General features: G+C 47.4%; 2 protein-coding genes across 21 annotated transcripts in view; one reads left to right on the forward strand and one right to left on the reverse strand.

Moving 5' to 3' along the window:
- Positions 1-12,377, reverse strand: part of LOC144280549 (uncharacterized) — a 107,932-nt gene extending 95,555 nt beyond the window's left edge. For 6 of the 17 annotated variants that reach the window (XR_013348955.1, XR_013348967.1, XR_013348962.1 and 3 more), the window contains exons 1-2: positions 9,831-12,365; positions 4,411-4,544 (exon numbers count right to left, since the gene is read on the reverse strand). Coding sequence is in view for 3 of the 17 variants with exons in the window: in XM_077842700.1 (XP_077698826.1) it covers positions 4,411-4,433 (23 nt within the window). In the remaining 14 variants the exon portion in view is untranslated. Of the gene's footprint in view, positions 1-4,410; positions 4,545-9,830 lie in introns of all 17 variants that reach the window. The other 11 variants (XR_013348963.1, XR_013348956.1, XR_013348961.1 and 8 more) reach the window with 6 other exon arrangements.
- Positions 12,378-12,720: 343 nt separating this feature from the next.
- Positions 12,721-20,986, forward strand: TRIM45 (tripartite motif containing 45). 4 transcript variants are annotated; one of them, XM_077842691.1, is made up of 6 exons: positions 12,723-13,517; positions 15,164-15,897; positions 17,170-17,299; positions 17,891-18,005; positions 19,550-19,713; positions 20,716-20,986. In XM_077842691.1, exons 1-6 carry the CDS (start codon positions 13,030-13,032, stop codon positions 20,945-20,947), a joined length of 1,863 nt encoding a protein of 620 aa, XP_077698817.1. In that variant the 5' UTR covers positions 12,723-13,029; the 3' UTR covers positions 20,948-20,986. The 4 variants fall into 4 exon arrangements, 2 of the variants coding, with proteins under 2 accessions (XP_077698817.1, XP_077698818.1); XM_077842692.1 differs by having other exon boundaries at positions 12,726-13,517; positions 19,587-19,713; XR_013348953.1 differs by lacking the exon at positions 20,716-20,986 and having other exon boundaries at positions 12,721-13,517; positions 17,827-18,005; positions 19,587-19,713.
- The last annotated feature ends 297 nt before the right edge of the window (positions 20,987-21,283 follow it).

Consider the following 21,283-nt stretch of genomic DNA (forward strand, 5'->3'; position numbering starts at 1 on the left):
TTAATTCATCAATTGTCACCTTCCTGACACAATGAATTAAATAACATAAGTCTCTGTTGGGAAAGGTAGGGACAGGACAATGGTAATCCCAAGTAGTTTGGGGGCAACAGAAAGGAACCAATCCAAAGCAGACAAGTCCTAGAGAAGGAGAATGCTCTTTGTAGTAGGCAGCAAAATTTAGGCAGGTGTTGGAATGAGAAGATGGTTTTGTAGATAAACTACCAACAACATCATTTTACCAAAGTCTAAGCAGAGCTGTTCAGTAGAAATTTAATGTAAGCAGTGTATACAATTTCATTTTAGAAGCCATATTACAAAGGTTAAAAATGAGCAAGTAAAAATTTTAATAATAGATTTTATTAATATATTTTTATTAAAATATTATCACTTTTAAAAAGATAAATAAGGGATCTCTGGGTGGCGCAGCAGTTTGGCGACTGCCTTTGGCCCGGGGCACGATCCTGGAGACCCAGGATTGAGTCCCACATCGAGCTCCCTGCATGGAGCCTGCTTCTCCCCCTGCCTGTGTCTCTGCCTCTCTCTCTCTTTCTGTGACTATCATGAATAAATAAATAAAATCTTTTTTAAAAAAAAAGATAAATAAATTATAGTAGGTTCACATATTGGAATAGTATCCAGTGTAAAAAAGAAATAAGCTATCAAGCCATGAAAAGATGTAAAGGAAGCTTAAATGTCTATTATTAAGTGAAAGAAGCCAATCTGAAAAGGCTTCTGTATGATTCCAACAATATGACACTCTGGAAAGGACAAGATGATAGACAGTAAAAAAAATCAGGGGTTGCCAGGAGTTTGAGGAGAAAAAGAGGTGAATAAGTGAAGCACCAGTGATTTTTAGGGTAGTGAAACTACTCTGTGTGATACTATAATGGTGGATACATGTCATTATACATTTGTCAAAACCTATAGAATGTACAACACCAAGAGTGACCCTTGATAAAAACTATGGACTTTGGTGATAAAAATGTGTCAATATTCCTAACTCTGGGAAACGAACTAGGGGTGGTGGAAGGGGAGGTGGGCAGGGGGTGGGGGTGAGTACAGAATGAGAATTCTCTGTACTTTCTGCTCAATTTTGATGTGAATCTAAAACTACTCTAAAAAATAAAGTCTATATTTTAAAATATATATATGTATATATATATATATTTATAATCTCTATCATTTCAACATGCAATTTGTGTAAGACATTATTGAGATATTCTACATTCCTTTTTTCATTACAAATCTTTTAAAAACCTGCATGTATTTTACACTTAAACCATTTCTAATGTGAATTAACCACATTTCAAGTGCTCAAAAGCCACATGTTGGATAGCCCAAGTCTACAGCAGTCCAGCCACACTGGATATTTATATAAGGAAAATGTTTTTGCTATGCAAATGCAGGTTCCAATCAAGCCTCTGAATCCTCTTTCCACTTCAATTGCTACCTCTCAGCTCCTCTCATAAAGATACTTAGGAGCATCCTCCCTACAAGCCCCTTCTCCAGCTCAGTCCTCCAGATACTATCACTCCAGAGATTTTCCTGATGGGACTCTGTCTAAAAGAGAGGCACTGAATAATATAAGGGATTTATCACACCAGAGTTTCCTGAAAACACCATGTACTCCTCATTAATAAAAGGAGAAAAAGCTTTCACATCCTGCACAGTCTACAAAAAAAAAATATGAAGAATTTATTAAGATGCAGTGCAGATTTAAATGCTACCTAGAAAATAGGTACTTAAGAAAAAAAGAGTTGCTGTCAATATAGAAATAAATAACTCGGCTTTGCCTCAGTTGTTGGGGATTATATATACTTCCATGCAACTAGGAACATTAATTATTTATATTTCCTAGCCGCATTTCTGGAACTAATGTATAGACTTCTCTATAAGCCATGATATATTATAATCTACTCATGCTGTAAAGGCTATTACCAAGATGCGGGTGGACTTCAGCTCAGAAAAGTTAGCTGTCATTTGAATCAGAAAAGGCACTACATTAAATCACAGTCTGCCCTTTTATATTCATCATTTTCAGGTTATATCATTCAGAGAAGTGAAAAAAAAAAAAGGCACTTATTTGCTTGCCATTTGAAGAGCTCTTGCAAAGGAAGGGAAAAGAAAAAAACCCAGAAAGTGGCCCATACAGTCCCACAGAATCCTGAGAAGAAAACAGCATGATATGACACAGGCTGCATACATACACATTTTACTTATAGTCACAGAAATCACTATTAAATGCCCAGCTCCCATCTGAGTTTTCTTTGAAGTGAAGGAGGGAATTTTAAAATAAAACAAATAAAATTGGGGAACACCTGGGTGGCTCAGCGGTTCAGTGTCTGCCTTTGGCTCAGGGCATGATCCCAGGGTCCTGGGATTGAGTCCCCCAGCCAGCTCCTTGATGGGAGCCTGCTTCTCCCTCTGCCTATGTCTCTGCCTCTCTCTGTGTGTCTCTCATGAACAAATAAATAAAATTTTAAAAAACAAATAAAATTTGTATTTAACTATATATTGTATTTCTAAAATTAAGACTTCTACATGAGCTCTTCCCCCAAGCGGCCTGAGGTGACCTCCGGAGATTGTTCCCTACTCGCTGGACCCAGAAAACCCTACAAAATCATGCAAGTCAAGAGGTTCAAATCTTCGTGTTCACTTTAAGAACACATGTGAAACTGCCCTGGCCATCAAGGGTATGCATATTCGAAAAGCCACCAAGTATCTGAAAGATGTCACTTTGCAGAAGCAGTGTGTGCCATTCTGTCGCTACAATGGTGGAGTTGGTAGGTGTGCACAGGCCAAACAGTGGGGCTGGACACAGGGTCGGTGGCCCAAGAAGAGTGCTGAATTTTTACTGCACATGCTTAAAAATGCAGAGAGTAATGCTGAACTTAAGGGTTTAGATGTAGATTCTCTAGTCATTGAGCACATCCAGGTGAATAAAGCCCCCAAGATGTGATGTAGAACCTACAGGGCTCATGGCCGGATTAATCCATACATGAGCTCTCCCTGCCACATTGAGATGATTCTTACTGAAAAAGAGCCGATTGTTCCTAAACCAGAAGAGGAGGTTGCACAGAAGAAAAAGATATCCCAGAGGAAACTGAAGAAACAAAAACTTATGGCCCGGGAGTAAATTCTGCATAGAATAAATGCAAATAAAAATAAAAACAAAAACAAAAACAAAAAAAAAAGACTTCTACATGAAAAGTCAAAATATTTTCCATCATTATAACTAAATATTTTCAAATAGGTATCTTAATATAATCTCAATATAATTTAATAAAATGACATGATGTCTGGAATTTGATTGAAAATACTCCAATGAGGGGGGGAGAAAATACTCCAACAAATAAAAATGATAATAAAGGTGAAAGTTGGAGGAATAGCTGAAATAAAAATGACACAGAATGAGAGATACTTGGAAGGTCATTATATTTTCTCCACTGTGTATAGCATATATCTAAAATTTTCCAAATAAAGTTCAAAATTGTTGGTGGTAAGTTTTAAAATATGTGGGTATCTTTAACAAAAGAAACTTAACTGGTTATTTCTGACTCAAGGCATGGTGATTTACTTACATTCTTTTAGTCACATGTTTTTATCAAACATTATTTTCTCAATAAAAAAATCTATATACACACATATGTCTACACACACACACATTAATGCAGTCTACACTTCCTGAAGAAACTGGTAATGCATTTAGCTCTGCACCTCATTAGTTGTGGGTCCTTAAGCAAGTCACTTCCGAGCCTTATTAAGTAACAATAACATTTAAATGAGAAAATACATTTAAAAATACCCAGTACAGTGTCCGGCACTATGTAGGTACCGATTGTCAGTTTAAACAACATTTAATATATAGGAAGTAGATTTACTATGGAGATAGGCCCATCCCTAAGGCTCCTGAGGAGTCATGAGCAAAAGGAGAAAAACAGGTATTTGGCTATATTGTTTTTCTCTTTCCACCCAATAGAGGACACCCCAACAGATTCCATCAAGCTCCACTATCCCCAACAGCTGCCCTTTGACCACTCCTGAGGCAAAGTTGGAGGAGATAGAGTAGGATTATGTATTCTTAGTATTCCTTGTCCCCTGGGTTGGGATGTGACTGGAGAGAGGACTGAGTAGTTCCTTCCAAAGCAAAGTGCCCAGGGGAACCAGGTGTCTGGACTAAGAGCTGTACTGATTGGAGACCAGGTGTTAGGGTTGGAGTCAGAAGACATGGATTCAAGCCCCAGTTCTTCCAGCAACTTTATGTGACCTCAGAGCATGTCTTTACCTAGCTGTGCCTCAATTTTCTCATATAGCCATATAATAAATATTTATTGGGCTCCAGTTATGGGCCAGCCATGCATCTAGATACCATGAATACACAGACAATGGTCCTTGCCTTCAAAGCCTTACCAATCTGATAGGGAACACGCCATGAAGACATCGCGGGCAAATGTATTCCAGACAAAGGGTCTCTTCTTAATCAAAATTTCCACGATTAATCTTACAAGTTGACATGTTCATTAAATACAAATAACAAAATAATCCTAAGGGGAAAAAGAGCACAGGTTAAATTATGATGCAGTACTATAAAGAGTGCAAAACATGCCTTTTATTTTTTCTTCTTTTTTTTGTTAATTTTTTTGTGCAGTTGATACATCACATTAGTTTCGGTTGTACAACATAGTCATTTGACAAGTTTAACCATTCTGCTATGTTCACTGTTAAGTATAGCAACTAGCTGTCACCCTACAGCACTATTACAATATCACTGGCTATGTTCCCTATGTTGTCCCTTTTATTCCTGTGACTTTTTCATTCCATGACTGGAGCCTGGGTCTTCCACTCCCCATGTTGTCTATCCCCCATCCCGACCCTTCTGGCGGTTATCAGTTTATTCTCTGTGTAACAGGTGTGATTCTGCCTTTTGTTTGTTTATTCATTTAAAACATGCCTTTTAATATCTGTTCTCTAATATACCAGTATGAGCAATCCACAACCGCTGCTCTAATTTTAATCACAAGAATTATCACCATATACAATTCAAAATCCAATCACTAAATGTGCCATTTTCTTTTTATTATTACCCAGTTTATGTATATTTTATGTGGAAGATAAATTTATATAAAGATAATGTAATCACAAAGCATTTATCCACATTAATTTTTTAGTAAATATGTTAATATATCAGGTGCTTTATGAAACATTTATTTCAAGAAAGGTTAATAAGCTTTATTATTTGATAAACATAAAAAAAGGAATTCACAGAAAGATGAATAAAGTGTGTAATAAAGTACAGTCTAAGAATAGCTTATATTTATGCCAAACCAATTAAGATTGGGTGCAGCTTCCTGACTACATCAACTCTGGAATGATCAGGGTCAGGGCAGAACATCTAGGAGTCAAATGAGAAGAGCTAAAAGATCTTAAAGAAGACTGGAGAATTTTTTCTGAAAGGGTGGGTAATTAAGTAATAATGGAACTTATGTCTCATGCAGTTCCAGTCTGACCTAAAAGAAGTTACACAAGGAGAGCTCCAAAGCTCAGATCATTCTAGCCATTTCATCCTACACCTTCTCAAGGTTGAAGAGTTGACCACTTAACATAAAATCAGTTATGAGGAACTACTTATACTTGTTAGATCTCACAATTAATAACATCTCAAGATACAGTGAATTTCTAGATGAGATACAAAGCAGCCATAACGCAATGCAACCAAGTTTTCTCTTGGCCATCTCAGTTCAAAATAAGGAAAATAAAAGTGTGCACTGTCCACACTTTTAAGTAGTATAGCATTTTATTGCAGCTCCTTCCACTAGATGGCAATAAAGACTCTCTTAGGAATCAGGCTCCTTAAGAAAAGGTAGGGTGGGGCAGTAGAAGAAATGAGGTTGAGGAGCAGGCAGAGGTAGAGTTAAGGTTAGTCCCTAATAGAAGATAACTTCCATGAAAGTAGGGATTTTTGCTTGTCCTAGAACAATGATGTAGCCTGGCACACAGTCAAAAGGCCCCACCCTCATTACTATTCCAGGGGGTAGCAAGCCACGAAGACATTCAGGGAAAACACATTCCAGGTGCTTAAAGAATATTTAATGAATAAATGAAGGTCCTGAAGATCCACTGAAGATCATGATCCAATTGGAGTTTCAGAAAGATACCTGACAGGACTATAGAGAATGGATTGGAAACAAGGATACCAGTTAATAATCCAAATGAAGTATGATAAGGACTTGAACTAAAGTAGGAATAGTGGGGATGGAAGGGAAGGAGTAAATTCAGAGATACGATGTGGGTAATAATGATAACACTAAAAAGAGCCCCTGTATCAAACTCTGGCTAATGCTCTGGAAACACCACCTCCAAATCTGACAACAATCAAGGGTGGATGAAGATTTTTTTTTTTTTTAAATAGGGTTGAGGACTCTGGGAAATACTGATGTTTAAGAGCTGGGTGGGAGAAGTCTTGCTCTGCACGGAGAAAAAAAAGAATGGTTAGAGAGGCCAGAAGTAGAAAGAAAATCAAGAATAGCGTTATGGCACCAAGGGAGGAGAAAGTTTTGAGAAGAAACTTGTCAATGTCACAAGAAGGGGTGATTGGCTGGTTCAGTTGGTAGAGCATAGGACTCTTGATCTCCAAGTGGTGAATTTCAGCCCCAAGATGGGCAAAGAACTTACTTAAAATAAAACTATGGCAAATTCTCCTCAGTAACACCTGAAGAGTATCCGGTAGATTTAACAAGTAGAAAGTTATCAGAGACTTTGGAGAAAGCAATTTTCGAAGGAGTGGTGACAGCTAAAGCCAGATCCAAGTGTTTAGGAGTAAAACTGGAGAAGACTTAAGAGAAGCAAATGTAGACTATTCTTTTTAAGAGGCCAAAGGAAATCAGGTGCTAGAGAGGAGCATAAAGTAGGGGACTGAAGCACGAGTATGCGTTGAAAGAAAAATCCACCAGGAAGCAAAGGATGAAAACGGAGGAGAGGGTGGAGGCAGATGAGGTTAGGCTTCAGAGCACAGATCCTACAAGGCTTCTCTTTCCTTTGAAGGAAGCAAGCAAGAAGGATGATGAGTGAGGTGCAGTGGTGAACGATTAAGTCTGACATAGCTTTCTGGTTCACTTTCTATATACTTGTGCAGTGTCTGATAGTGCTAATCAATCAAAATGTCCAATCAAGACCTGCCTTCCCATCCTTCCTGCGCCCGGTACTTTGTCTTGGGCTACAAGAGTGGGCTCAAGCTCTTTAGATGCCTTGATGGACCTGATTACTTTAATCAGTACTGTTCCTGTGATCCTGTGACTTCTGTACTTCCTTCTATTTGCTTCCCCGGGGTCCCCAGAAAGATGAATATGTATGTGAGCATGGAGCAAAATGGTGAACTGATTCTGGGAAAGGAGAATCCGTAACTAATGCTCTCCTGTGATCTCACCCCACATCGCCTATGGTCTGCACTAACCACAAAAGTCTTGGCTGCATGTAGTTCTGTCTATTCTCCTCTATTTGCCATCATCATTTCCTGCCTCATCAGTAACAAGCCTTTATTATAGGTCTACTGATTAGGCACTAGGTTGGTTGCTAAGGGTTTCTCTCTTAATACAGAGACAAAGTGCGTGCATGTGTGGGTAGCATCTATATATATACATGCACCTGTATATACGTATAGTACATACATAATAAAAACACTACTACAATGTAACACAAACTGAAAAGAGGAAAGTATAGGAAAAAAACCATTGCAACTCACACCTGAAGCCCTAAAGTAACAGCGAGTTTCAAGGAGGTAAAGCAGGACTGACGTCAAAGGAAGGATAGGTTTAAATAATAAGGGATTCTGCAGACAAAACTGGCAAAAAAGAAGTGTGTCTGGCAATGTTTAGGGGATAACTAAAAGGCCAGTTGTTTTTGTTTCATTTTGTGTTTTAAGATTTTATTTATTCATTCATGAGAGACACAGAGAGAGGCAGAGACACAGGCAGAGAAAGAAGCAGGCTCCATGCAGGGAGCCTGATGTGGGACTCGATCCCAGGACTCCAGGATCACACCCTGGGCTGAAGACAGGCATGCAACTGCTGAGCCACCCAGGCATCCCTAAAAGGCCAGTTTTATGTGTGTAATAGGGAATCCAGATTTTATCCTATGGAGATGGGGAGCTACAGAAACTTTAAAAGACTCCCTTGTACCATGTTTTCCCAATTAATTGGGGAAAAATTGTAGGAATGACCGAAAAAATAAAAAGAGAGGGCAGGGATAATCCAGAGACTATTACAACATTGAGGTGAAAGTCCTGTATCATCCTAAAGTTCTATTCAGTAAGATGTTGGCAGTGAGGATGGAAAGAAATTGATACCTGCCTGGCTATGGAAAAAGAGAAAAGAAGCCAGGAGCACTATAAGGTTTCAAGCTGGATAGAGGGGAGACTAATGATATCCTTTAGAGAATAAAATAGAAAAATTCAGAGAGTATCGCTTAGTGAGAAAAAAGGTTCAGTGAAGTTTAAGGTATGTGGGACTTGATGATGGGGACACATTTGGATGCAGATTTAGAATAGATAGTTAAGACCAAAGTTCAGGGAAGAAAGTGTGGATCTGGGAATTATTTGTGTAAGAGGGCATGTAGAGAGAAGGTAGGGTATAAAGAGGATGAAGTGAGGAAGGAGAGTGGGAGAAGCAGCCCAAGAGATACCAAGGCCAGGAGAGTAGAGCATTTCAGAAGTCAAGAAGGAAGCAAATCTGAAGGATGATGAAGTACATAACTATGGTGAGTACTAAAGAAATTGCATATTCAGAAAAGACCAGTGACTTGGCCACTTATAACCTACAAGAGAAAAGTTTCAATGGAAAAGAGGAGTTGGCAGTTTGTTCAAAAACTGTGGAAAAGAAATGGGTGGTGATGGTGATGAACACAAAGTGGGACTACTCTTTTGAGAAATAGAGGAGCGAGAGTCACAAAAGTCAGTAGGTGGAAAGCCAGCTCAGTCAAGGATTTGCTTCCTCCTTTAGGACTTGATCATAACTCCTGGTAAAAAGAACATGCTAGTAAAAAAGCAATTGAAAATGCAGGAGCAGCAAGGTTTTGAAGAGCCAGGGGAGGTTGGAATAAAGAGCAAAGGTCTTGAGGAACAGAAGAGAGGCAGTCAGGATGTGCATAAGAGGAAGTGTGACAAAACAGATTTTTTAATTTTGGCGGGAAGGAGGGCAGAGGGAGAGCCCAACATGGGGTTTGATCTCACAACCCTGAAATCACGACCTGCGTCAAAATCGAGAGTGGAGGGGCAGCCCGGGTGGCTCAGCGGTTTAGCACTACCTTCCGCCCAGGGCCTGATCCTGGAGATCCGGGATTGAGTCCTGCGTCGGGCTGCCTGCATGGAGCCTGCTTCTCCCTCTGCCTGTGTCTCTGCCTCTCTCTCTCTCTCTCTCTTTCTCTGTCTCTCATGAATAAATAAATAAAATCTTTAAAAAAAACAAAATGAAGAGTCGGACAGGCACCTAACAGACTGAGCCACCCAGGCACACTAACAAATCATAGATTTTTAAGTAGAAAGTAAAAGAGTTCTCTGGATAGTGTTGCTTTTCTTTGCTTTTTCTCACTCAATTAAAGGCAGTTACCTGCTCAGTATATAAGGGATTAGATGCCTAAGAAGCTACGAAAGGAAAGGGAAGTTAGAGGTGAATCTTAAACATGGCATCTAGCACAGGAGTTCAAGTCTCAGATGTGTTGCCCTGGCGTGGCCACCAGACCTGAGACTGTTTCCTCACAGAGTTGTTAAATGATTACATGAAATATGCACGTGTAAATTATAAAGCAGTTCTTAAACAAGAGAAGCTTGGAACACCTACCATCGGAAATGTGATAGAGCATGAATAAGAGATGAAGCAGAGCATCACCAAGCATCAGGTAAAGTTCAGACCAAAAATATATAGCAAACACAAGTCTGCATGGCTTTTGTGACTTACTCCAGCACACCAGAGTCGAAAGCAGATTTCTGAGTCAGAGTAGGTGAGGACAAGGAGAAGCTAAAGAAATCTAGGTAAGGACTATTTTAGGACCTTGTAGGCATATTTATTTTTTTGGAAATCACATGTAATTTTTATATGAAAGTGGCACTTGGGGGGTCCCTGGGGGGCTCAGTCAGTGGGGCAGCCAACTCCTGACTTGGGCTGAGGTCAGTGTTCTCGAGGTCCTGGGATCATGCAGTTGGGTGCCCAACTCTTGACTTTGGCTGGGGTCCATGATCTCAGGGTTGTGGGATCATTCAGTTGGGTGGCAACTCTTGACTTCGGGTGGGGTCAGCGATCTCGGGGTCTTGGGATCATGCAGTTGGGTGGCCAACTCTTGACTTCGGCTGGGGTCAGCGATCTCAGGGTCTTGGGATCATGCAGTTGGGTGGCCAACTCTTGACTTCGGCTGGGGTCAGCGATCTCGGGGTTCTGGGATCATGCAGTTGGGTGGCCAACTCTTGACTTCGGCTGGGGTCAGCGATCTCGGGGTTCTGGGATCAGTCAGTTGGGTGGCCAACTCTTGACTTCGGCTGGGGTCAGCGATCTCAGGGTCTTGGGATCATGCAGTTGGGTGGCCAACTCTTGACTTTGGCTGGGGTCAGCGATCTCAGGGTCTTGGGATCATGCAGTTGGGTGGCCAACTCTTGACTTCGGCTGGGGTCAGCGATCTCCGGGTCCTGGGATCATGCAGTTGGGTGGCCAACTCTTGACTTCGGCTGGGGTCAGCGATCTCAGGGTCTTGGGATCATGCAGTTGGGTGGCCAACTCTTGACTTCGGCTGGGGTCAGCGATCTCAGGGTCTTGGGATCATGCAGTTGGGTGGCAACTCTTGACTTCGGCTGGGGTCAGCGATCTCGGGGTCTTGGGATCATGCAGTTGGGTGGCCAACTCTTGACTTTGGCTGGGGTCAGCGATCTCAGGGTCTTGGGATCATGCAGTTGGGTGGCCAACTCTTGACTTCGGCTGGGGTCAGCGATCTCCGGGTCCTGGGATCACTCAGTTGGGTGGCCAACTCTTGACTTCGGCTGGGGTCAGCGATCTCGGGGTCCTGGGATCAGTCAGTTGGGTGGCCAACTCTTGACTTCGGCTGGGGTCAGCGATCTCAGGGTCCCGGGATGAAGCCTCCTGTTGGGCTCAGTCCTCAGTGAGGAGTCTGCTTGACGATTCTCTCTCCCTCCTGCCTCCTCTCCCTGATTGCTAGTCCGTGTATGTTCTCTCTCTCCCTCTCTCTCATAAATAAATAAATCTTTAAAAAAAAAATGTTAAAGCGGCATTGGACTCGTTGACATGTTATATTTTGGAGATGGGCAACAGTTCCTTTCTAAAAATGTTTACAGTCTTCGCATTTTGGAGTCAAGTTTTATTTTATTTCGTGTTGTGTGCTTCAGATTTCCCTACTTTTGTAAGCTTAGGCTGCAGGCACCGTGCCTGGGGCATGAGATGAGTAATGCAGACGTCAATGAGGCAGCTGCCCAGGGGTCCAGATGGAGCAGGGGAGGCGAATGAACCAAACCGGCAGGGAGACAGATAATCAGGCCTCAGAGATAGGAAGGAACAGTAGTTCGGAGGGGAGTGCGCTGGGTGTTCCCGGTGCTGGACGCCGTGGAGCTCCAGGCCCCCGACCGCAGGCGTGGCAGAGCCCCCAGGCCCCATCAGGAGGCTCCGGTGAGGAGACTCGGGGCAGGGCCCAGGGCCACCGGCCGCCGCCTGACGCGCCCGTGAGCCCACAAAGCGGTCGCCATCGGACATCCTCGGCTCTCCCGCGGCGGCCCCGGCCCCGGCCCCCGCCCCGGCCCCGCCCGGACCCACGGGCCCCGCGTCGGGCACACACAGCCGTCGGGTTCTGGGGGAGCCGCCCCGAAGCCTCCGCCGCGGCCCCGGAGGGAAACAACGGCTCCCGGGCCCGGCCCCCGCCTCCCCCAGCGCAGGCCCGCCCTCGCCCTCGCCCTCGGCTCAACGCTCACCAGGGCTTCGGGGGCTCTAGCCCCGGGAAACGAAGCTTCCGGGGCCGGCACGCGAGGCCCGAGGGATTCCTGAACTAAACTAAGCCGGGGAGGCCCGGAGGGGACCAGCGGGCTCACTCCCGCAGAGCAGGCCCGACCGTCGGCGCCAGCGAGGCCTCCGCCGCCCGCAAGGCGCCTCGTCCTACAACTCCCAGCAAGCAGTGCGCTGAGCTCGGGGCCGACTGACAGCGCGCCCCGCCAATGGGAGGGCCCAGTCTGGGTCCGTGGGCCCAATCCGAGGGCGCTAAGGAGGTCGTCCCCATGGCCTATCAGCGCGGCTTTTTAAGGGGTCCCCTGGCTTCTCCGGTCGCCACAGCGATAGACAGTCCCCGTAAGAGGGTGACGCTGGCTGTACTATGCCGCTCGCCCCCGGCCCCTCTCTCTTCCGCCCCCCGGCCCCCGGCCCGCGGCCCCTGGCTTGGCCCCGCCCCTCGCCGTCGGAGTGGACCGAAGATGTGGGACTTCCAGACGTTATTGGAGGCCGCTGCTGTCACTCTGGCGGGAGGCGGGGCCCCCAGCGGCGAGGGCCGCCCCCGCCGGACGGTGATTGGACTCGCCCGAGCGGGGCCCGGCTGGGGTGGGCGCGGGAGGGGCCCGGGGGCAGGGGCGGCGGCGGCGCCGAGGAGCTGCGCTTGCCGCCGTGGGCCGCCCGCGGAGGGCCGGGTCGAGGGAGGGAGCGGGGGCGGGGGGCTGGTCGCGCGTCGGGCGCGGGGGGCCCGGGGTTGGCGGCGGGACCGGCTCGGGGCTTAGACCTGCGAGCGCTTCCGGGGAGGAGGCCGGGGCGGGGGTGCCGGAGGGCGTGCGCGCGCCTGGTACGGGATGCGGTGGAGAGGCGGCGGCCCTCCTCGGGACAGCCGCGGGTGGGTCCTCCGACGGATCTCCTACCGTTTTGCCCTTTGCATTGCCGGAGCGCGAGCCCCCATGGTCTCTGCTCGCATTCTGGGAGCCTCGTCTGTGGGCGCGCTCGAGCACCTGCTGCTCCCTTATAGGGCTGCCCAGCGCCTTTCCTGATACTGGGCGCGAGCGTGGGGAATATGTCAGAAAACAGGAAGCCGCAGCTGGGCTTCGTGGGCAAACCCCCCGGTGGGACCGCACCCGGGAACTCAGGCAAGACTCACTGCCCTTTGTGCATGGGGCTTTTCAAAGCCCCCAGGCTCTTGCCTTGTTTGCACACAGTGTGCACCACGTGTCTGGAGCAGCTGGAACCCTTCTCAGTGGTGGACATCAGAGGGGGAGACTCTGACACAAGCTCTGAGGGGTCAATATTCCAGGAACTCAAGCCACCCAGTCTGCAGCCCCAGATCGGCATCCTCTGTCCGGTATGTGACGCTCAGGTGGACCTGCCCATGGGTGGAGTGAAGGCTTTAACCATAGATCACCTGGCCATGAATGATGTGATGCTGGAGAGCCTTCGTGGGGAAGGTCAGGGCCTGGTGTGTGACCTGTGCAGCGACAGGAAAGTGGAGAAGAGGTGTCAGACCTGCAAAGCCAATCTCTGCCACTTCTGCTGCCAGGCTCATAGGTAAAGACGGGACACCCCACCTGGTGTAGCTTCAAAGCAGAATACAAAGAGGTGTTGAGCCAGAAATCCCTTGGTGAGCAGATGGGAAGGAAAGCCCTCTCGAATGCCATGTCAGGCCAAAGAGCAGTGAAGGCTCTGAGAAGTACTTGAGAATGGCAGGTAACTCCTGCAGCCTTACCTAACACCCCTAGTAATAATAGAAGCAAAGGCTTGCATAGTTCTTTTCAGTTTGCAAAGCACATTCACAGTTTCCTTGGATCATCAGTCATTTGTGTAGTGAATAATTGTAGTGGGTGCTGGATAAACAGAGAAGAATGAAAATAATAGCGTAGCCCCTGGCCTTGATCTCATTTGTTGCCTTGCAACTCTTATAGAAAAGCAGGCCCTGTTTTCGCTCCCATTTGTTATTTGAGGAAACCGAAGCTCAGCAATACGTGATTTGCCGAGGTCCCACAGCGGGTAGGTCGCATATAACAGAACCCAAGTTTAAATCCAGTTCTTCTGACCTTATTCTGTGCTTTCTACTAATCCATGCTGCCTCCCAGTATAAAGTGGTATTAGGGGCAGGGGGCACCGCAGCCTTTGCCTTGCACCCTAGAGTGGTGACTCTGGAGCTTGGTGAAGTTGGCCCATCGGTGCTTGTTGGGGTGCAGATTTATGTCTTTTATGGCATTCGGTGAATAGTCGGTCACATGAATCACTCTTGGTCCTTTCTCAAGCTCCTCCCCCATTCTAGGACATCAGAATATAAAATAGCCAAGGTTTTAGGATTAGCTTAAAATAGTTCTTAAAATTCTGCCTTCCATTTGTTTTCTGGTCTCACCAACAGAACACGTTAGTAGTCTTCAGTCTTCCTATTTTTAACTTGTAATTACCACTGTCATTCTGCCAGCTAGACAGCTGACCCTGTTTTCTCTACAGCCACTCTTCTGGTGCCAGAATAGGCGTGCAAGCTCCAAGTTGATACCATGCTAACGGGGGGATCTCTCCATAGTCCCTGTGTTTCCTGGGGGATTTCCTTGAGTCTCTAGAGGGCTACAGAAAAGGGAGCCGTGACTCTACCGGCCACTGATTTCACTCTTGCAAATAATGCCGATGACTCCTGGGGCAAGTTCTAGCTTGCTGCTTTGGGTGATGCAGGCGCTGGTCCAAGGAAATGCTTTACCAAAATCTCAAGTGAAAGTTGAAGGAGCCTTTCTGTGGGAGCCACCTAGACACTTTTTAATTGCAGGGGGTTTATTGCTGTGCCATGTGGCATAATTTCTGTCTCTTGGTGACTGGGGTCCCCCCATGCTCTCACTTCTAGCTTGCTGAAGGAGTAGGCCGTGGCTCTTGTCTCAACTTGCCAAACTAACTCTTGAGAGAAAGTTCCAGGGCGTAGCCTTAGCATTGCCACCTTTGGCAGAGTCGCATCCCAGGCCAGGGAGCCCTAGTCTACTATCATTTTATTCGATGTGGTAGCCCTTCTGAGTAGGGAGTAGGTGTTACTCTGCCCCTGTCCCCCTTACAGATGAGGAACTGGGTCAGAGCAAGGGATTAAATCCAAGACTGGTTTGGCTTCAGAGCCCATGCTCTGAAGACGGCTGCACTGTTCCCCCACTGAATCGTGCCCCTAATTTCCTGCTCCTGACTCTGTTTGCCTGTAGGCGGCAGAAGAAAACGACTTACCATACGATGGTGGACCTAAAGGACTTGAAAGGCTACAGCAGGCTCGGGAAGCCCATTCTGTGTCCCGCACACCCGGCCGAGGAGCTGAGGCTGTTCTGTGAGCTCTGTGACCGGCCTGTGTGCCGGGACTGCGTGGTGGGGGAGCACCGGGGGCATCCCTATGACTTCACGAGCAATGTCATCCACAAGCACGGGGACTCCGTGCGGGAGCTCCTCAGGGGCACGCAGCCGCACGTGGAGGCGCTGGAGGAGGCCCTAGCGCAGATCAGAGGGACGAACACTGCCCTCCAGAAGCGAGTGGAGGCTGTGGCGGCCGACGTGCGAACGTTCTCCGAGGGCTACATCAAGGCCATCGAGGAGCATCGGGACAAGCTGCTGAAGCAGCTGGAAGACATCCGGGTCCAGAAGGAGAACTCCTTGCAGCTGCAGAAGGCGCAGCTAGAGCAGCTGCTGGCAGACATGCGGACTGGCGTGGAGTTCACGGAGCACCTGCTGACCAGCGGCTCAGACTTGGAGATCCTCATCACCAAGGGGGTGGTAGTAGAACGGCTCACAAAGCTGAACAAAGTCGAATATAGCACCCATCCTGGAGTAAACGATAAGATATGCTTCTCTCCTCAGCAGAAAGCAGGCCGCTGCCACGGCTATGAAGTTTATGGGGCCATCAACACCAAAGAGGTCGATCCGGCCAAGTGCGTCCTTCAAGGAGAAGGTAGGAAGGCATTTCCCACTGGCCTGGAGAGGGCAGTGGCCGGGGACATGCCGTTTAAAGACGTGTGGCATTTTCAGCCGGGGCCTTCATTAAGCTAGAAAGAGTTCCCTGCCGACCAGTTTACCAAGGGAGAGAGCCATACTGATCTAAAGGACAGTGACCCCTCCCTTGCCCTTGCTTTCTGTTTTGTTCTTGGCAGGGTCCAGTTAGTATTCCATACGGGGGTGAGGCCTGACCCTTTTCCAGTTGATCAAAGTCGTAACTAGCAAGGACCTCAAGGAGCATGCTCTTTCGATCAGATGATAGAGCAGAGACAGTGCCCAAAGATGATAACAGGAGAGGCCGGGGTGAAATCCTGGAGAGCAGGAGAGCAGGACCCAGAATGCTTGGGTCAAGTTCCAAAGAGTTTCAGAGGAGTGAGGAAGACAGGGTTAGAGCGTACTTCTGTGTCCTTGGTTTTTGGAAGCCACATCCTGGCATTTAAAAGTTGATGGTAGGCATTTCGTTTATTGGGGGGAAACAGTTTCCTTTGACCCTTCTATTCCTAAGGGAGGCAGTTATTCAACCATATGTATGTGAGAGGTCAGTCCCGTTGGGAAGACTGTACCATAGACACAGCCTGACTCTGGCATAGGAATTTCTCATTGTTTGGAGGTCATGGATCTCTTTGAGAATGATCTCTCTCCAAGTAACATCCACTAATTTGGGCACATCACTTCAGGAGATTCTCAGACTCCCCATAAGACTTCCAGAGACCACAGGGCAGTCCATGAGCCCCAAGTCAAGAAGGCCCTTTGCATCTGCTGGACCAGAGGCTGTACCTATCAAATGTTCCCCCAGCAGCTTGGCACAGGTGCTGGAGTCCACGCTGATCAGCTGTACCCCCTTGCCTACTACAGCATGATCTGCAGCTCAGAGAGGGAAGCTTTGGGGGTTACGAGCTTCCCTCATGGGGTCTGGAGGTTTTCTACTCTGAACACGTAGGTCTATCCGGAGTATTTTCAAAGCTCCCTTGGGAGCTGCAGTTAAGGCTCATGATCCTGTGCGATCCAAGAACAGCACCTGGCTGAGAGGCACCAGGCTTGCCAGGAGGGACTCCCAAGGGGTATGCTCTGGGGGACAGAGCGGGAAGAGAAGAGAAAGGGAGCAGGGCGATTACAGTAAACAGGAAGCATGGGCTTTTGTTTTAAAGAGAAGTAGCAAGATGGTGGGTGTCCGTTCTGGGGATGCGGCTGGCCTTTGAGGTGAGGAGTGGGTGTTTATCTTCCGCAGATCTCCACCGAGCCCGGGAGAAACAGACAGCCTCTTTCACCCTGCTTTGTAAGGACTCGGCAGGAGAGAGCATGGGCAGGGGAGGAGACAGCGTGCAAGTCGCAGTAGTCCCTAAAGATAAGAAAGACAGGTGTGTACTACACAGTCAGGTGTCAAGGTGATAAGTGATGATGAAACTGGACACTCGAGGCCCTTCGCGGTAGTGGAGGTGCACCTGCAGTAGTTACGTCCTACCCACCCCCTCTTCTGCCCTCCAGATGCTATTAAAAAAGGTGATATGGCCAGTCGGAGCAGAGGTGTTTTCCTTGTGCGGGTCTTATGCCACCACCCCATTCGCTCCCAGAGGTCTGCTCCCCCCATCAGATTGTCTGAAACAACACTCCACGTTAGATGGAATGGTTTTTGCGTTGTGCCGGGAGTATATTTAGATGTGTCTGGAATGAGAGGAGGGAGGAGAGAGGGAGGGTACAACAGAAGCCCATCAAAGAGAACAGCAGCATTTTTCAAAGCAATTCATCTGTACAACAGATTAAAATCAGCATTTATGTCACTTCCCTACATTGTAAAATTAATTTCCGAAACCAGTGGAAGAAGCGCTCTGCTTGGGGGACACTTCAAATTAATAATGGGTTGAATGGTGTAGAGTTTGCATCCTAGAGTGGTGGGCAGCTGCAGCCGGCCTGTGAGAGCGAGTGGTTTTTTGAACCCCGTCTATATTCAGTCCGGTCAGAACGCTGGTACAAGATAACAAGGATGGGTCGTACTACATCTCCTACACCCCCAAGGAGCCTGGTGTCTATACCGTGTTGGTCTGCATCAAAGAGCAGCATGTGCAGGTGAGTAGGACCTGTGTGCGCCTCCCTGGCCACCTCTCTCCCTGGTTCCTCTGGCCTCTCCCGTCTCGGGATGCAGAGACATGTCGCCCAGGATCAGCTGTACGGACGGATTGAGTAGGATTCTCTGTCTTCTCTCCATGTTAGAAATGACCCAGATTTTGCCGGTGACCATAAGAACTCTATCCCTGTTTCGCCTTTCTCCTGGCAGTGTCCCAGTTGGGAGCATGCTTCATTTGGGCAAGCACCTTAATCACAGGGGGGCAGTCTGCCAGGGGACAGGCACACACATTCAAGCAATATAATCTAGCTCAGAATTTTCCAGGCTTGGTTCAGAGCGTGAGCAGACGTCCTGGAACACAATTTGGGGGAGTTACACCCTCTCCCTGCAACTGACCAGTCATCTACCCGCCTGACCATCTGCCCTCGTAACCCTTTAGCCTGTTTACATGTGTGCGTTGCTGTTACCAGGGTTACTGCACCACCTCTACAGACAAGGATTACACTTTCTGGTTCAGAGATCACAAATTTTTAAAAACTGGGCAATAGTCAGCATGTCCAATGGAATCTCGAGTCGTCTCAGGTTTTCCTCGACCAGAGAGCAACACCGACAGAGATGATAAAAACACTGTGGTGTGATAGGTTGAGCCTGTGGTGTGGGCACCAGGAAGACTCCTGTTCTATAGCCACTTACTGCTTGTCTAATCACATATGCCGGAGTGGGTTAGGTCCCTTCAAGTACATTCTTACGCCTTTCTTCCAAGCCACTCAGGCATGGGAAGCATCGCCCACAGTACACAGTACCTATAACGCAAAACTAGAATTTCAGCTCCTTTCTTTGAACTCCAAGTTGTTTTTAAGGCGGATCATAAACTCTTGAAAGGAAGAGAGATTGAACATCTGAAAGGCGTCTCATGTGCCAGACTCTCTGTTTGGTGCTTTTGCAGACTGCGTACTTCTCGCTCAGGGATAGACACATAAGCTACGCTCTAATTTTTATTGTCTAACAAGGATGGAAAGTGGAGAACAGAAGTTGTCCTGGAAAGGAAGGGGCAGGGTAGGAGAGTTTCAAATTTGAGAATTATTAAACCACACACTCTTTACCTTTCTCCCTGGCCTCTATCCTCACAGACTGAGAATAATCGGGTGGGAAAATTGATTATGTCCAGGACGGAGGGGTGGAAGGAAGGGAGCGAGGCTCAGTATGTGAGGGGAGGAGGAAGGATCACAGGATGGCCTAGGCTTGTGGTTGCAGCGCTCTACTAGTGACCCCCGAGACTCCTCGAGAACGGAGAAGATAGTGACACTGGGGACACAAAACACAGCCTGGGGTCATTCGTGTATCAGGGCCACATGATAGACGGGCAGCATAGGGTCCTTGACTCTCACTGTATTTGTGGCTGGGGCCACCCAGCTGAGTACCCAGCTAGTCCCTGTCCCCTCGTCTGTCTCCCTCCTGCTGTCCTTGTCTCCCCGTGGCCAGGCCCTGTGACTTAGGCTGTGTTTAAGCACGGGTGATGCTCAGCACCGTCCCTGTTGACTCATAGGGTCGCCTGTTCTTTGCTCTTGTTCTGAACACTGAAGGGCTCACCGTTCACCGTGACCGTGAGGAAAAGGCATCGCCCACACCCAGGTGTGTTTCACTGCTGCACGTTCTGCTCCAGCGGAGGCCAGAAAACTGCTCGCTGTGCCTGTGGAGGCACCATGCCAGGTGAGGAGGAATGCTCTGGGAAGTCCTTACCCCCCAGCCCCCCGGGCCTGTCTCCCAGCGGTGGGGGTCCACGGCCACATGCCATAGGTTTAGGATACTCAGACTCAGGCTTTCTTTCTATAGCGATATAATCTGTGCATATAAATACACTACAGTTCTAAAAATTTCACTTAAAGCTTCTTTATTCTGAGAAGTCAAATAGTAAACTTAAAAGTTCTGAGTCCTTTTAGTTCGGATACAGCTCATGAATCTTAGGAGAGCCCTGTGCTTCTCCCTGGGTGGCTCGATTTGCTTCCTTACCCTTTCCAGCAACCTGGCCGTGTAAAAAATCCAAACCCGCTCTGTTGCTTTTAAAACCTTAAAGAAAGTCCAAGCACGTCAGGGATGGGGAAGTGGGTGATTAAATCAGTTGACCAGATCTGGCTCTTTTCTTGCAGGGAGGGGAGTTGACTCAAGCAAGAGATCTAAGTTGTTTTTTGTTTTGTTTTGTTTTGTTTTTTAAATGGGCTCCATGCTGGACAGAGCTTGAACTCACGACCCTGAGATCAAGATCTGAGCTGAGATCAAGAGCTGGATGCTTGGGATGCCTGGGTGGCTCATCTGCCTTTGGCTCAGGTCCTGATCCCGGAGACACAGAGAGAGGCAGAGACACAGGCAGAGGGGGAAGCAGGCTCCATGCAGGGAGCCCAATGCGGGACTCGATCCTGGACCCTGGGATCACACCCTGAGCCGAAGGCAGACACTCAACCACTGAGCCACCCAGGTGCCCCAAGTTAGCAGAATGTTAAAACAACACTCTTCTCGGAACTTCAGCAAACCTTTGTTGATTTGCAGTCTTCAATCCTTGGCCAGCGTCCTCTTCCCGAGGCATCAAATAGCTTTTTTCTCGCCAGGTTTTTATTGAATATTTTCACATCCACGAGTCAACCTGTTGCCAGAAACTTTAGTTTCCACGGTCAGCCTGATAATGGTTGTCTTTTGTCTCCTCTTTGTACCACACAGGTGGGTACCTAGGCTGTGGCCACGGACACAAAGGCCACCCGGGTCGCCCGCACTGGTCGTGCTGTGGGAAGGTCACGGAGAAGTCGGAATGCACGTGGACAGGTGGGCAGAGCGCACCAAGGAGTCTGCTCAGGACTGTGGCCCTCTGACGCCTTCCTGGACAGGTGGCCAGCCTGCGAGAGCTGCAGCCAGAGCAACTTCATGGTACCGGAGGACCCCAGACCTTGACTAATGCTGAAGAAATGAATAGAATTAAAAACAAATTACCTTATCTTCTACTCTCTGAGTTTCAGTCCTTTTCTGGGAGTTATGTGCTAATTGGATGGATGGATGGATGGTTGGTTGGGCACCAGAGACATCGCATTTCTCTTCGTGACAGGTGGCAGTGTCTGTTCTACACCTGAGGCTCCCTTCTCTCATGTTGGAACAGAGCGATCTGTGCTGTTGGGACTCAAGAGATCCCAGGGGTAGTGGAGTTCTGGACTTTTAGGTCTGTAACTCTTGTATTTCTCTCGGTGCCACACGTTTGCTGTTTCCCTTAAAGAATTAAAACTTCCTTTCATCGTCT

This window comes from Canis aureus, chromosome 12 (genome assembly GCF_053574225.1).
Source record: "Canis aureus isolate CA01 chromosome 12, VMU_Caureus_v.1.0, whole genome shotgun sequence".
Lineage (NCBI taxonomy): Eukaryota > Metazoa > Chordata > Mammalia > Carnivora > Canidae > Canis > Canis aureus.